The sequence below is a fragment of the Equus caballus genome, chromosome 1, assembly GCF_041296265.1.
Source record: "Equus caballus isolate H_3958 breed thoroughbred chromosome 1, TB-T2T, whole genome shotgun sequence".
Lineage (NCBI taxonomy): Eukaryota > Metazoa > Chordata > Mammalia > Perissodactyla > Equidae > Equus > Equus caballus.
The window spans coordinates 120998349-121015786 of record NC_091684.1 but is presented as its reverse complement, the minus strand read 5'-3'; the positions used below and the strand labels follow the sequence as shown (position 1 = coordinate 121015786).

General features: G+C 42.6%; 1 protein-coding gene across 8 annotated transcripts in view; it reads right to left on the bottom strand.

The window, feature by feature from the left end:
- Positions 1-17438, bottom strand: part of LOC100060521 (neuronal acetylcholine receptor subunit alpha-7) — a 108354-nt gene that overhangs the window by 33314 nt on the left and 57602 nt on the right. For 4 of the 8 annotated variants that reach the window (XM_023651691.2, XM_070268371.1, XM_070268379.1 and 1 more), the window contains one exon: positions 13293-13402. The exons of 3 other annotated variants lie outside the window; for them this stretch is intronic. In XM_023651691.2, the coding sequence (XP_023507459.1) occupies positions 13293-13402 (110 nt within the window). Of the gene's footprint in view, positions 1-13292; positions 13403-16222; positions 16320-17438 lie in introns of those variants that run through there. One more of the 8 variants, XM_023651713.2, reaches the window with a different exon arrangement.

The window sequence follows — 17438 nt, the reverse complement described above, 5'->3', positions numbered from 1 at the left end:
ATAAGCCTAATAAAGTATGTAAGGACTTGTATCCTGAAAATTACAAAATGTGATAAAACAAATCACAGAAGATTTAAATAAGAGAGACATACCATGATCACGGATTGGAAGACTCAACATAGTATGTTAATTATCCCCCAAATGTTGTTGTTAATGCCATCCAGTGGATTCCAACTCCTAGCCATCCTGTGTACAAAAGAGAGGAACTCTGACTGGACTTTTTGTACCATCCTCTCACCTTCCAGTGCTATATCAGTTGATGCTCTGCTGTTATTCATAGGATTTTCATGGCCAATTTTTTTGGCAGTGGGTGGCCAGGTCCTTCTCCCTAGTCTGTCTTAGTCTGGGAGCTCCACTGAAATCTGTCCACTATGGATGACCCTGCTAGTATTTGAAATAGTGGTGGCATAGCTTTCAGTATCACAGCAATTCACAACTGCCACAGCATAACCAACAGATGGGTGGTATGACTCTCTGACGAGGAAATAAACCCAGGTAGAGGTGGTAAGATCACCTAATCTTAACCACTAAACCACGGGGCTGGCTTTCCCAAAATGATCTGTAGGTTTAACAAAACACCCAGCAAAATTCCAGAATTTATTTTTCCTGAGGAAGATTAGCCCTGAGTTAACATCTGTGCCAATCTTCCTCCATTTTTTACATGTGTCGCCAGCTCAGCATGACTGACAAGTGGTATAGGTCCACGCCTGGGATCCAAATCTGTGAACCTGGCTCACCAAAGTGCAGCGCACTGAACTTAACCCCTACACCACCGGGCCTGCGCCAGAAAAATTTTTTGTAGACATAAACAAGTTCACTCTGGAATTTATACAGACAGGCAAAAGAATTAAAATAGCTAAAACAATTTTGAAGAAGAAGAGTAAAGTGGGAGGAAATACGCTACTCGATGTTAAGCCTTTCTATAAAGCTAAAGCAAGCAAGGTAGTGTAGTAATGGTAGAGGGAGAGATACAGGTATCAAAAGAACAGAACAGAGAACCCAAGAGCAGACCCACACAAATATGCCCAACTGATTCTGAAAAAGGATGAAGCAATTCGAATGAGAAGTATAGCCTTTTCAACAAATGGAGGTGCAGCAATTGGAAAACTATTGGCAAAAAAGATGAACCTCAATCTAAGTCTCACGTTATACAATAATTAACTCAAAATGAATCGCAGACTTAAATGTAAATCTTGAAACTACAAAACTAGATGAAAACAGGAGAAAATCTTTGGGACTTAGGTTTAGGCTAAGAGTTGTTAGACTTGACACCAAAAACACAATCCATTGAAGAAAAATTTGATAAACTAGATTTCATTAAAAGGAAAAAAAAGACCTTTAAGAATTTGAAAACAAACCTACAGAAGGACAAAAGATATGTTTAAAACACACATCCAACAAAAGACTCATATTTAGAACATATAAAGAACTCTCAAAACTCAACAGTAAAAAAAATAAATAATAAAACAGCAACAACCCAATTAGAAAAAGGGCAAAAGACATGAACAGATATTTTATTAAAGATGATACACACATGACAAATAAATACATGGAAAGATGTTAAACATCATTAGGCATTACAGAAATTCAAATGGAAACAACAATGAGATATCACTACACACCTATCAGAATAGCCAAAATAAAAAATAGTGTTAACATCAAATCCTGGCAAGGGTGCAGAGTAACTCACTCACTTATACATTTCTTGGGGGATATGAATGGCATAGATAATCTGAAAAAGAGTACAGCAATTTCTTATAAAACTAAACATCTACTTATACAACCCAGCAATTGCACTCTTGTGTAATTTATACTAGAGAAATGAAAACTTATGTTCACATAAATACCTGCATGTGAATGTTCACAATTGCTATATTTATAATAGCTAAAAACTGTAAACACCTCAAATGTTCCTCAATGGATGAAAAGTTAAAACAAATTGTGGTACATCAATACCATTGAGTGCTATTCAGCCACTCTTAAAAGGTTACATACTTTTCGAGTCCATTTATATAAAATTATCGAAATGCCATCATTCTAGAGATGGAGACCCTGTTAGTGTTTGCCTGGAGTTTGGGACAAGGAGGATGCAGTTATAAAGGGATAGCAGGAGGGATCTTTGAAGTGATGGAACAGTTCTATATCTTAATTGTGAAGGGAGTTACACATATCTACACGTGATGAAATTACTTAGAATTATGCACACTTACACATACACAGACAAACACACATATGTAAAATTTGTGATATCTGAATAAGCTCTGTAGATTGTACCAATGTCAATTTCTTGGTTATTATATTGTACTACAGTTATTTGAAATGTTACCAATAGGGAAATTTAGGAAAGATAGGAAGATGCACCCTTGTACAGTTCTTTTTCAATTTCTCATGAATCTATAATTATTCAAAATAAAAGAATTATTTTTTTAATTAGAAGCTTACCAAATATCCAACAATGGTCGATTAAAATACATATTCTTAATGAGATATTGTCACCATTAAAACGAAGATTAGGAAAAGCCCATGGAAACATGGAAAAGTTTTGTGATGACTGAAAAATGCAGTCATTATAACTACATAAAAATGTATTAAGTGGATGGACTGAAGAAAGATATACAAAATGAAATTTATCTGTTTAGGGATGAAGGGACAGAAATTAGGCAACTTGATTTTGTCATGGCCATTGATCCTAGTTTGTTGAAATATAAAGACTTCTTTCTTTGCTTTGCCCTCTGTCTGGGTTACCTTTCATAATGAATGAGGTAAGGGTCAACAAGCCAAGATAAAAAAAAGAGTGTGACAACATCTACTAGAAGGACAGAAGGAACTGCCACCTTCAAACCCAGATGCTATGTGCCATGGGTCTTCAGTGAGCCTTTAGAGACTCCGTCTCGAAGTCTCTAAAATGGAACCCACACTACATCCTGCTTACTAAGAACACCAAACTAACTATGTTATAGGCGTAACACATCTCGCCTGTTGATTAAAAAAATGCATAAGGAATCCTGCAATGATTCATTAAAATTCTGGAGCACTAATACATCTCTGGGGAAAGTGAGAAGCACTAACTAGGTAAGTACCAGGGAGAAGCACTCAGATGTTTAAAATTAAGTTCCCACTCTTTCTTTCACCATCAGTCACCAATGGTATGAGCAACCAGCATTCAGTTGGATTTTCTCTGGACAACAAGAGAGAGACAACACTGTAATTGAAATTAGTGTACAGGCTGAAATTTATCACTTCCAGCCACGAAATTACTCCCAGCTTCCACCTAATTAATGGGATAAAAGCTGGTATCCATGCCCAGCAGGGCAGTCTTTCAGCATTTGGTCCAGCGACCACCTGTGGATGATTCTTGAGCTGTACTTCACACCTGCTGCATCAGACCCTGGGGGAGGTAGAGCTGAAGTTTCCATTGTTAAAAAGTACTTGGAGCTTCCTAGACAGAGCAGAAGTCAGAAAACCAAAACAGAAGAGTCAAAATGGGCAGCAGGACATAGAGCACCCATTTGGGCTGCAATGACTCAGAGGACCACCAAAGAAATGGCTGAGCAGCCTGAAAGCTTTCAAAGTTTGTTGACTGTCTCCTCTTGAACATTGTGCAGAAGGACTGCAGGTGTGGCTTGCACCTGGGCAGAGCGGTTCTAGAGCCTGACCCCAAAACCTTCCACAGCAATCCTGCTTCCGACATCTGGGTGACCACAATGGGAAGAAGGCTGGGAGGAAAATACGTGCTGCTTCTGACTGGTTTCACTCTCTTTGAGCTGCTTTGGTGAATTTTTTATAGTTTTCCTCAGACAACAGTCTGGTGCATTCACACCAGGTTGATTCCTCAGTATTTCACACTTATCCTCACTCTTGTAAATGAGACCCTTTTTTCCATTTTGCATCACTGTTATTTACTGACATTATCTCAGTTATTATCTCATCTTCCTTGCTCAACTCTCTTATTAGCTCGAAGTTTGTCAGCTGATTCTATTTTTAGGTAAATAATCAACTGGAAGTAATCACAGTGTTGTATTTTCCACCGTAATATTTAGATCTCTTATTGTTAATTTGCTCTCTGGTGCTCTAGCTAGGGTCCCCAGCCAACTGCTGACAACAGGGATGTTGGCATCTTCGCCTTATCTTGGATTTGATGTGGATCCAACTTTCCAACAGTTAGCTTTACGTTTGCTGCAGTTTTCTTGCAGATAATATTTACCCAATTATTAAAGATACCTTCTGGTCTTAGTTTATAATGTGTTTTGATCGGGAACTGGAAATGAATTTAATAATCTTTCAGGCTAAATTGAGATTAAGTCTTTGTTTCCTTGCTTACCATGGATATGTAGTGAATTCCATTAGTCAACCTACCAAGTTAACCTACCCATGCCTACCTGGAATAAAAGTTATTTAGTATTTTTCACTTAATGCATTGCCAGGTTTCATCTGCCAGTATTTCTTTTGGGATATCTGCATTCATATTCACATGTGAGATTTGTTTGACACTTCTCTTCTATTGAGATGTCTCTGGTATGTAAATTTAACATGCCATGTTAGTTTTATAAATTTCCCATCTTTATCCATGCTCAAGAATAATTTCTATAACATAGATTTTTCTATTCCTTGAAGATATAAAATTCAAATGTACAAATGTACCTTTTCTTAAAATGTAGATCTCTGCCCACCTCGTCCATTTTTTATGTATTTTTAAATCTATCCTGATTTTCTACATTCTAGGTACATTTAGTAATTTGTATTTCCATAGAAAATCACCCGTTTCAACCATATGTTCAATTTTAATATATGTTCTTTCATTTATTAATTTTTTTGGTATTTTTAAAGAACTAGATTTTAGTTTTTGATATTCTTGATTTTAAATGTGCATGTGTCTTTCATCTTTTTAAAATCATTTCTATTTATGTCTTTACTAATTCTTTCCTGCCACTTTTTTTGGGTTTATTTTTTGATATGCACATTCTCATTTTTTGAGGTAGAAGCTTAATCAACCAAATTTCAAACTTTTCTTGTTTTCTCACTTTTACGCAGTACTTTGACATATCTCCCTGGTCTTCATATGTTCATTCTCATTGTCATTCATTCCTTAAAAGACATTTCTTAAAAGTTCCTGTAAGCCAAGATTAATCTGAGAGTGTTTCTAAAAAAAATTAAGGGGAGATTATAGACATACATACATACACATTACTGTATTCCTATCCCTTTGTTGTTAATTTCTACTTTTATATCATTGTGGTGAGACAATATAAGCTATATCATATCTACTTTTTCATAATACACTGGATATTTTTTATGGGTTAAAATAATTTTTGTGTATATTTCAAGTGTGTTTAAAACCGTATATATCTTTTTCCATTTTCTTCTCCCCAAAGCTCCCCAGGACATAGTTGTATATTCCACTTGTAGGTCCCTCCGGTTGTGCTTTGTGGGATGCCACCTCAGCATGGCCTGGTGAGCGGTGCCGTGTCTGCACCCAGGATCCAAACAGGTAAAACCCCGGGTGCTGAAGCAGAGCGTGCGGAACCCAACCACTCAGCCAAGGGGCCAACCCCTAAAACAATACTTTTCATTTGTTGGGTACAAATCTATATATTTCTTGGTTCAGTCTTAAGTGATTTACTTCGTCCTATTAACCATACTTATCTTTCCTGCTATTGGGGTTTTGTCTATTTCTCCTATGTATTTCACCAGGATTGGCTGCATATAGTCAGAAGCTACACTGTTTGCCACACAATTTGTTTTCTCAGTAAATTTGCCTCTAATCAATATAAAAATATTCAATTTGTCCCTCTTCATGCCTTTAGCTTTTATTTTTTATTTGTTGAAGAACCCTGCTAAATCTGATTTCTTTTTACAGTATTTTCCAGACACGACTTTTCCAATCCCTTTATTTTCCTCCTGTTTCGTTTTGATTAAAATCTCTCTTCTGTATATATCATAGAGTTGGTTGTTTTTGTTTGTTTGTTTAAAACAGAGTCTATTTTGTTTTTGGAATTGTTAGAAGATTTAAACCTATTTTCATTTTTGTGATGAGTGACTGTTTTAACTTATTTCTGCTATGTTATTAGCAGTATTTTTTATCATACTTTCTTACATCGTTTCCTAAGTTTCTATTCATACATTTGGCATATTGACTAAATTTTTCTCATTCTTTATTTTCTGTCTAGTGGTTTGGAAGTTATATTACCATTTCAATTCCTCTGATATTTACTCTGGTATTCAACAGGCAGATTTACTTTTATCTTTTTTCATTTTGTACATTTTATACATCTAACTAGGGTGTCTCTATCATCCATGAACCAGAGAAGCCCTACAGAAAACTCCCACTGTTACTCCTTCTATTTCTCAAGTTCCTACCAACCCAAATCTCTCAGTGATTATTTATATTTAAAAATGTCAACAAGTATTTAAACTTGACTATGACTTTTAGTGGTTCCTCTGCCAACAAGTGCTGAACATATTCCATGTCTATCTTTCTGGGTTTCATTTTACTGAAGTATATCCTTAAGTATGCTTTCAGACGATGTAAATCACTTGAGTCTTTAACAGTTTGAAACTGCCTTAGTTTTTACATGGATAGCTCAGTTCAGCAAAAGATTTTATTTTAAAAATAATTTCCCTCTAATATTTGAAAGTAATGCCCTATTAACTGAGGCAAATTGTTTCTTGTTGCTGATTTTTCACTTTGAGTGCTTCAAAAGTTTTCCTTTTACTTGGATGTTTTAAAATTTCAGCATGATACTCAAGATATATGTCTCCTTTTGTTTACCTTGCTTAGTACTCAGCATGCTATTTGTATGTGAATAGATGAATACAACCATCCCATTTCAATTCAGTGGGGAAAAGATGGAATGTTCAATAAATCATGTTAGAACCATTTCTTATCATTTAAAGAAAAGTCAAGTTAGACCCTTACCTCACAGAATATGCAAAATTTCAAGAAACAAACACAAAATAAAAAGTAAACTATTTGGTTTACTAAAAATTATTAGAAGACACTATAATAGAACACATTTGTAATCTGGTATGGAATGGCAGAGCCATAGAGGATACATAAAAAAAATAATAAAAATATCTGATTTACTAAGAATGTACAATTTATTTTAAATAAAAGATCATAAATCATGCTAAAAGATAACTGGAATAATTTAAATTGCATAATCCTTCATAACAGATTGATACAGGAAGTGAAGGAGAATGGAGAATGATAATCTGTAGGTTAATTTGCTTCTCAGGCTAAAACAACATAACGTTTTATGACCCATACATGACATCCTTGCCCCAAACACCCAGAATTCATTTATTTTTTATTTATTGGTGTTGGGAAGACTGACTGTCAGTCCAGACAGTGTGAGTTCCAAGTGCTATTACCGAAGTTCTGGCCTCCATCAATCTCCTACTGGACCAGGGTAATGGCCCCCAATAGTGCATTCACTCACTGTAATTTGATGCTTTCCTTGTGCTATTTGCCACACTAACTTTTGGAGAATAGCATTTGGTTCCTCCAACGGAATTCACTGCCCAGTAGGGAGAACAGGAATGTTAAACCTGGAGTTGCGACACGACACGGTACTTAGAAACATGAAGTCCTCCATGGCACCCAGCGGCCCAGAGGAGGGGATTGTGCTGGGAGTCAAGGAGAGACTCCCAGAGGAGAAGCCAGGATGGACTGATCTGAATTTCTTAGATTGTAATTCATCCTGACCCTATTATCCTAGTCATTATTCCCTCCCTTGAATTAAAAACAAATGCTTTTAGGGCCCTGCAACCTTTGGTCCCTTCCAAGATTATCTCCCACCGCCCGCCTAAGAGCCCTGTGCCATGGCCTAACTTAGTGTTCTCCCATGAAGGAGCCCTATCATGCTGCCCACAGGCCTTAATCTAACTGTTCTCTCCCTGTAGCCACTTGCTCTAAAGTGAGGAGACCACATAAATTAAGTCTAAAATGGGTCACTCTTACAAGAGAAAGGGGCACTATTAACAACTGTGCCAGGACAGCAAGCATAACCCAAGACCATCCCATGCTGTCTTGTCTGGTATCACCATCTTCCCACCAACAACTTCTCCCCTCCTCCTGCTGGATGAGCATCTCTCTCTTCCAGATCTTTCTCAGATGCCGTATCCCTGACACGTCATCTTCTGCTCCATAAGATGATCTCTGAGCCCTTGTCTTACACCCATGAAGAGGTTGTCAAGTGTGGGGAAAAGTGAAAGTGTTTGGAGTCAAGGCCTTGGTCCTGTGTGAACAAGCTGTGAATCTTAGAACCAGTTTCCTTAATAGTAATTCTCAGTCATGAAATCAAATCAGATGAGACCACCCAGGGTAAAGGGATTTGTTACTGATTACGAATGTTGTTAGGGCAGTGAATGTGTGCTCTCCTTTTAGAAGCACGCTATCTTCTCACGTAGGGGGTCCTCAGAAAACTCCAGAGCTGAACTGACAGCATCAGCTACATCAGCCCTGTGGCCCTGCCCTACAAGCCTTGGCTTCTCCAGGTTTTGACACTTGCCATGGGGTGCATTCAGCTTGAGTCTGGCACCCCGCATAGCTGAGGTCCTAAGGGTCAGAGGCAGACCAGTTCCCCATTCAGCCATCTCTTCCCTGTGAAACACAGCTTCCTATGTGCTCCTCCATGCAGGCAGCCAGTGATCAAAGCCCTGGGTGGGCAGTGGAAACTCGCAGGGACTGTCACAGCAGGCTGGGGAGGGACAGGATGGGGGCTGACCTGACCTTGGCCCCCACCATTGCGGTGCCTGCCCTCCCTTCCCTCAGGCAGCTCATGATGATCACTGAACTTCCCATTGAATTCCTGTCTCCCGTATTTATTACACAGACTCTTACAACCACGTTGGCTCTGTGTCTGATGTCACGAAGATCAATAAGCTCATCTCCAAAAGCCATGCTCTCGAGCTCAACTGGTCTTGGGGTCCTCAGAGAGCAGGGGGTGGGGCTGCTCAGTGGACTGGCCGTGCACCACAGGCAGGAAGACAGTTTGCCAGGCCATCCTGGATGCAAAACCATCCCTAGAAAACTTCAGTCACTGTTTGAAATTTTTGGCCCTTTGAAATTCTGCTCAAATCCTTGCACAACGGTTTGCATTTTGTCATTTCACGCTGGTTGGCAAGGGATTTGGTCAGAAAAGTTGGATGTCAGATGCTGAGGAAAGATCATCAAGGAGTGATGGTGTAAAAATCCCACAGCAGCTGATATGGGGAAGAGACAGGCTCTCCTCTTTCAGAATGAAAGACAGCAGGCTCAGGCCCAGAGGCATCAACTCAGTGAGAAGAATTACTTTGCTTTGTCTAACTTGCAGAAAAATAAAACACAAGAGTTCTAAAAGCATGACCAGAAGCAGGCCAGCCTGAGGTACGTCAGACTCTGGAGTCAGGCACACCCTGCTGGGTGACCTTGGGCATGTGGCTGAACCTCTCTGAGTATAAGTTGTCTGTTCTGAGAAATGTGGATGCTAATACTGACTTTGGAGCCATCAGGGCCCTTTGCAGAAAGAGGGGAACCAAGCAGGGGTGCTAACGGTCTGCTAGCAACAGTCCCAGCTGATGCAGACAGGCTGGGCTCCCAGTCAGCCTGAGGCAGACCAGTAACTGGGCTCACACTGGCTGAATGATGACATGCAATCTTGTGTCCTCACTCTCTCAATTTTACCGAGAAGCAGTGGAAATAGCAAAAGCAAAACACATCGACTTCTGCATGCTGGGAGGGGTGCACAAGCAGAGAAGAACAGATCATAACTTCTGACCAGAAAACCATGGGATGGGGATCAGTTGATAGCAAGTCAGAAGGAGAATATGAATAAGCATTTTGACAACTACTCAGAGCAAAAAAGAAAGGAAACAAAATTCGACAAAAAGGATCAGAGCTTCTCATATCTCACTCATGGTAAAAGCCAAGGCCTGGGAGACACGGGCCACACCCCCTCCTGTCTCTGACCTTCTCCCCTGCACACGTTGGACACAGGGGCCCCTTCTGGTCCTCAGACAGACCTGATGACATGTTCCTGCCTCAAGGGAATCAGAAAAAGATAAATTTTCTAAAAGATAAAGTCATCACACTTGCACAAACATAAAATGAACATGTCAAAGATTTAAGTCATTAATTAAAGAGGGAACCAGCAAGGTGTCAAAAACCAATTCTGAGGAGGATCCAAAGAGCAGGCCACCAGGAACGTCGATGCAATCTGTTAACAGAGGAATCAGTCCACTAGACAAGATCCATTTGCTTCTCCATGGACTAGAATCATCTGCAGTGCTATTAGTTTTCTAGAACTTATAGAGCTGAAAATTAGTCCAAAGACCATGACAGGCTGAGTCTACTACAGAACAGATAACCCGGGAGGTGACCACACCTAGCATGCCACAGGACACTGGTTATCTTTCTCTTCTTCATCATTTTTTTCTTTTTTGGCATTTCAATGTCTTTTACAACCTTTCCTGATAGGTCTTTTGTACTTGTTCTTTCTGCCAAAAACATTTACCTCCCTGATGCTGTATGACTTGTTCCTTCGCCGCCTCCTAGCCATTCTGCTGGTCTCAGGCCCTGCCTCTGGCTTTAGCACTTGCTCGTTGCTCTCCCTGGTGTATTTTTCTTGAAGCCCCTATAATCCGGTGTGTGCTCTCCCCTCTTCATTTCTCTCTCTACCTTTCCCTAGAGGGCAGGGATTTTTGTCTGGTTAGATTACTGCTGTGTCCTCGGATGCTAGGACACTGCACAGTAACAGTGTGTAAGCCTTCACTAAATATTGGTTGAGTGAATGAACAAATGAAAAACAGCTACGGTGGTGAGAAGGGGAGGTCTGGATGGACAGTTCAGAGGATGATTCCGGAGATGCAAACATAGGTTGGCCAGTTCCACTCACTTCTTGAAAACAGGCTACTGCTCCACCCTCTTCCCATCGCACCTTATTTAGAAACAGCCTCCCTCCACATTAGGTCTGAATATTTGATTATGCATATGTCATAACAGAATCTCCTAAAACCTCCTTCTCCGAGGCCCAAATTACCTTTCCTCAGCTGGAGAATTGTGCCACATTCAAGAGCTGCTGCTGATGTCCTTTCAGTGATGGCCTCCTGGGCCCCCAAACCCCAGGCCAGCCATGACTGTATAATGAGACTTTGAGCACCAACCAGTTAACCTTCTTCAGGAGCCATTAACAGTGACAACACTGAATCTAAGAGATTCACTCCCTAAGATCCCATTCCACATGTGGACCCATGTGATACCATGATAACACACAAAGGCCACAATGGAGCAGCTGCAACTCATAAGGAGGTGGGTCTCGCCTCTGCTCTGTTACCTTTGTAATCTACCTGCCTCCTCTGCTGTGGCTGAGAAACTCCCTGAGGCCTAGGATGCTTTCCCTACCAATCACATCCCTGCTGTCCTCCCCGCCCCTCCTAGGAGCTGGGATTGGATCTTCAATCAGGCCAAGGTGAAAACAACTGGAAACTAAGTGTGTGACTCATCTGCGCTGCAGGTGACCATGTCAACAGCTGTCCCCGACACCCAAGGCCCTGACAGCTGCCTACTCCAACTATCTGCAACCCTGCTGAGGGCTAGAGGCTCTGGCTATCAGAGCACACTCAGTCCACGCATGGGACTGGCAAGCAGAGGTGGTGTCCAGAGCTGAGATCCATGGAAGCAGCTGTCAACCTATGACAGAAGGCAGTTGGCAGATAAATACCCCAGAGAAACCCAATAGGAATGAGCCCTGTCGTGCACAGTAGTAGTTTGCTTTTTAAGACATTCTATTTTGGCTTCCCTCCCTTCCCTGTCTCATTTGTCCTCTCAAATAAACTACACACACTCAAATTCTTGTCTTGGGTTGACTTCCAGGGGAATCTAAGACACCTGGGAAGGGAATACATTCTATTTCATTGGTGACTCATTTATTAGCATAACTGCAAGCCCTCACAGGCTGGACCACACTGCACCCAAATGTGGCCTGCATACATTGCCCCCACCCAGGCTCTGCCATCAGCACAGAGTAATGGGAATGTGTGACAGGAAGAGAGCTGTAGCCAGGGGACTGCAGTCTCAGAGCCAGACCTGAATCTGCAGACTCAAGAACAGAGAGGCCCAGAGAGGCCCAGAGAGGCCCAGAAAGGCTGAGGCCGCTGCCCACAGTTGCATAGTGTAGCGGCAACTGACATGTCGCTGGGGCCCAGGCTTTCTTCTGCAAGCAACCACCAATACCAGCAATGCTTTTCCTTCCATCCAAAGGTGAAAATGGTGAGGAGCCATCTATAATCACTGTTCACTTTGAGCAAGATTGCATTCAGAAAAATCCTTGAACTTCAGGCTTAAAGTAAAGCAGGATAAAGCAACGAAGAAACCCCTGGAATGAGCATCCAGCAAGGATGCTTTTTTCTGCTCATCCTCTCCTCAGAGCAGCCTGGCCAGCTGTCTGGCGACTGTAATTTTCTCACCATCCATCAGGGAAATAAAGCAGCCCATCCCAGAAATGATGCAGAGATGGCTGTTTTGCAGTGACCCAATCGCATCACAGCATGGAAAATGTATTCTCTCTCAAAAGCTGTTAGTGGCTCATGCCTGGACTCTAATGTCAAACTGGAATAGAGTGAGAGATGTGACGGACATGTTTGGAATGCTTCCCCTATCCTGAATCAATGCTCCTTTCAAAACTGTGGCTTACACAGAATGATAGCATGTCCCCCTCCTTAAGGAAAGACCCCCCAACACACACACACACATTAACGAACAATCACATGAGCCTACTGAGACAACACATCATTTTGTGCGCCTGAACGTTAGCAGAGAGTATTAAGCTCAACATCTCTCAAAATCCCCAGGTGTGCATCCTTGTCAGGAGTTAACTTCTGGGGGAGCCTAAGACACTTGGGAAGGAAATACATTCCATTTCACTGGTGAAATCGATTAGCACTCTTACAGGCCAGCAACCTCTCGTGCCGTTAAACACAACTGGTGCCATTCAGGAGGCAAAGGTACTGCCACATGCAAGAATGCCTCAGTGCCAAGATGCAGGGAAATAATCTATGCACTATGATGCATAGTCCTATAGACATGGTCATCTTAGGCAGCATGCCGGGTGACTCAAACCTGCACACCAAAGCAGAGGTCACCGGAGGGGGGACAGAGCTGATTTTTAAACACCTGGCCACTTACAGAGCCTCAAAGGGGGCAACGGTCTAATTATAAATAATGTACCCAGCATTTCTATAAAGTACTCAAATATGCTTTATTGTTAAACATATGCCACAATAAAATCATTTTTCCTTTTGCACACTGTGCTTACCTGTTATAGAGAAGAATGTCTGGCTTCCAAATCTGGCCATCTGGGAAACGAACATTCGTCACACCCGGATACTCTGACATATTCCACTGTAAATAGTGATCTGTCCAAGACTGACACATATAGGCAATGACATTAAAGCAGCACTTTGCTTCCTTGTCTAATGATATTTCTCATAAGAAATTATTGGGTAAGTTCAAAGCCAAAGAGAGTTCCAGACATTTATTTATGCAATTGAGTTGCTGTCTATAAAATATAAGGAAATTGGGGATTCAATAATACCTTCCAAAATGACCATGTATAACATAAAAATGGAATTTAAGATCCTGCCTTCACCATGACCACATTCAGACAGTAGCATTCCAGTTAATTCCAGCCCACTGCATGCCCACAAGCCTTCCCCTCCCACAGCAGATGGGTTATTTCTAGCCAAATGAATAACTACTTTGCTTTCAAAGTTTTCCATTGTAAGGACACTTTGGAAAAACAAGTTCACTTATTTCAGTTGGAATAAGCAGCAGGCTGGAGAAATATAGAATATGTATTTTCATGAAACAACATTGTGCAGCTGCATAGGAACCTCTCAGAAACTTCTAAGGGTAATTTTCAGACTTGAATTCTTATTTTCTTGCACGATTGGGGCTTCTGATGGCAGAAATGAACAATGTAAACACTCGGCCTTGGTGGTAAGACACTGAATTAGGACATGAGGATGCAGGTGAGGACTCGGGAAATATTCACACAAACACAGTACATCTCCTGGGGCTAGGCCCTAATTTCATTCTCAAGTGACCTTTGCCAGAGGAAGGCCATGCCTGGGATCCTCCCTCCCCAGACCTCACACACCAGGCCTACCTGGGGTTCACTACTTCCGTAAAGGCTGCTCAGGGAGGAACCACCTGCAGCTGTTATACAACCAATAGCACCCTGCCCGGCTCTCAAGGCTGCAGGTTTGAACTCAGCAGCTCCACCAAGTGTGCCATAATCAGGGCATGCCCTGGGATGGGCCCCCATCCTGCATCCAATCTCCCTGGGGCCACTTGTGCTTTGGAGCTCAGACTTTCTCAGATTTAGAAAGGTATGTGATGTAACACCCCAAGCTGGGACCAGGGCAGCTCCCCATAATCAAATGCATCATTATTTCTGCAGTGAAACATGCATATTTATACCAAGTGAGACAAAGAAATGCCTCAAGTGTACAGCAATTTCAATTTGATTTTAGTCCAATGAATTTGATGCAAAGTTACAAAAACATTAAGGGAGAAAAAACAGTTAATTTTCAAAGCTGTTGAGACTGGTAACAAGTAGTTAAAGGTCATGTCCCAGAGATCCCACCATTCTCTGGAGAGAGCAGGCAAAAGTCAGGAATGGCTGTCCCAGTTCTGGGACTGAAATCAGACGAGGTAATAGGCAGGGCAGTAACACCATTTTACAGCCATGGACCTCTGAGAACGAGGGTGTGTTTGTTAATGTATAATGTGCTGAAGAATCATCTGGGGCAGTTAGGATAGAGACCCACCCGGCTGCTGTTTCTAATTAGATGTGTGTGGCTGGTGGAGGGGAGGGGAAGGAGAGGAGAGGGGAGGTCAGGACAGCATCGCACCCAGGAAGGGCCAGTCTTGTTCAAGTTGTTTTGCAGGAACGCCTGGGCACCAGCTAAACTGTGTTTGCTGCAGCCCGCTCAGCCTCTGCACCATTTGGCCAGAGCTCCCTTCTTTTCTCTCCCTCATTCAGGGCATAAGCCCTTTCAGACCCAACCCCAGTGCTTTCTTTACTGTGATCTCATAGCTCACCCTGGATGCTTCTCTGAGTTGGGGGCAGATTACCATACAGCCTGCTACTGTCACTATCACCCCCATGCTGCGCAGGCCTTAGGGCTCCCAGACCTGCCCAGAAAGGTGAGCATGGTAGGCACACACTCATCTCCCCTGCTTGCTGAAATGATGGGCACAGGGAAGTGGGAGTGCTTGGTCAGCCAAACATAAACCTCTTCTAATAGCTCCACATCTGAGTTGCAGGACACCTCCCCAGCAATTTTATATCTCCTCCTGCCATCCCGAATCCTGCTCTTACTCAGCTGCATGTGCCCCATGGGCATGCATCCTGGCCGTTCTGCTCGCTCAGGGTCCTGTGTATGTATACCCATGCTCACCAGGATCCAGATGTGTCAGCAAGATTACATTCCTATTTACAAGAGGAGATTGGGGCACAGAGAAGCAACACCTTTTTAGTCAGTCACTGACTCAGGACTCAGAACTGCATTATCTGACATTAGCAGGGTGATCAATCGTTGGTTCTTCCAACCCAATCTCTCTGCACTGGCAGACTTTGCACCACGACACGTGGGCTGCTCCTCATCCCTGCCAGTGCTGTCCATCAGCTCACAGTGCCCTTCCTTACTCCAAAGGCAAGCTGGGTCTCTCCACCCTAGGAGCAGAGAGAAGGGCTGCTGGGCACTTTGGAATCAGAGAGACCAAGGTTTGCACCAGGGCTCTGGTAGAGAAGAGCTATGTGAGCTCAAGCAGGTAAATCACCCTCTCTGAGCTGCCGTTTCCTCCTATGTGCCCTACCTCACAGGACAGAGCTGCAAGGATGTCATGAGATAATGTGTGAAGCAGTACGTAAACATCACATGACCCTGGTAGGCATGTCATAAATGATGGCTTTAAAAGAAAGAGGGTTTCCTCCATTTTACAAAATCCTAGAGGATGTGAGAGCTGTAACAACTGAGCTGCAGGCAAAGGCGGAGAAGAGTGGGCACCAATTCGGAGCTGGGAGTTGGAGCACGAACCTCAGTGCTGCGTGCCCTGGGAGCCGGAGCAGAGCTCACAATCCCTCAGGTTTCCATGAAGGTTTCCTAAGGACCGATGTAGAAAGGGGCTTGTAAAATATTAAGTCCCAGAAAGAGGTTTGCTTCCTCTCAAAGCACTCACTTGCCAGGCAGATCCCTGGGAATGTCCTGGAGGGCAGAGGCACGGGGCAAAATCTTCCTACACACAGCACCCGGCATGTTTTCCATATATGGGCACCTGAAAATAAGCATCGATCTAGAAACGCCAACACTCCCAGATCTTCACCTCCAGAAGTCTGTGCTTTTCCTCCTCTCCCTACGTCTGTGTGATTCTTCTCATTCAATCTTCGACAGGAATGTGTGGGGTGTTAAAGGGGACACATGGGACAGGAAGGGGCCCTTGATCTAAAAGGCACTGTAGAGAATCCCTATCCTTCTGTGGAGCTGAGAACTGGGCCCACTAGAACCACTCTTAGAAACTCTTTTTAAATGTGTGTGTACGTGCATGTCTGGAAATCTTTATAGCAAGAGAGAAAGAGATAGCAAGAGCGAAGAATGGGAAAGTTGTCTGTGTTTTTAGAAAAAATCCTTTATGGTATAATAAAAAATATAGTTGGTCTTCATCCCAGGTTCCAGCACAGGGATCCTAAAACCCTTGGAATTTTCTGAGTGATAGGAGTGTCTTGTGTTACTCACAAAGAGCCCTCTTTGAGCACACCTGAGGTTATTCTAATGAAGTAAGGTGACTTAGGGTGGGCCCCTAGATAGGCCAAGGATGCCATCTTGCAGCTGGTGACCAGAAAGGCCAACCACATGACTAGGGGGTGAGAACTTTCAGCCTCACTCCACTCCTATCTCTATGGAGACTGGGTTATAAAAACCCTTGAACAACAAGATTTAGAGAGCCTCTAGGCTGGTGAAGACATGCAGATGCAAGGAGGGTGTCTTGCCACAGAGGGCACAGAAGCTCTGCGCCTCCTCCCATACCTCCTCTACGCGTCTCTTCCATCCAGCTATCCCTGAGCTGTACTGTTTATAATAAATTGGTGGATGTAAGTAAAGTGTTTTCTTAAGTTCCATGGGCTGTTCCAGAAAATTACTGTACCTGAAAGGGGATAGTGGGAAACTCTGAATTTGAACACAGCTGGACGAAGTGTGCACAGCCTGGGCACCCCATTTGCAGCAGGCATCTGAAGTGGGGGCAGTTTTGTGGAACTGAGGCCTTAACTTGTGAGATCTCATGCTAACTCCAGGTAGATGGTGTCAGAATCGAATTGAAAGGTTGGACACCAAGTTGGTGTTCCGAGATTCAGAGAATTGTCTGTTGGTGTGGAAGACACCAAGTATCTGGTGTTAGA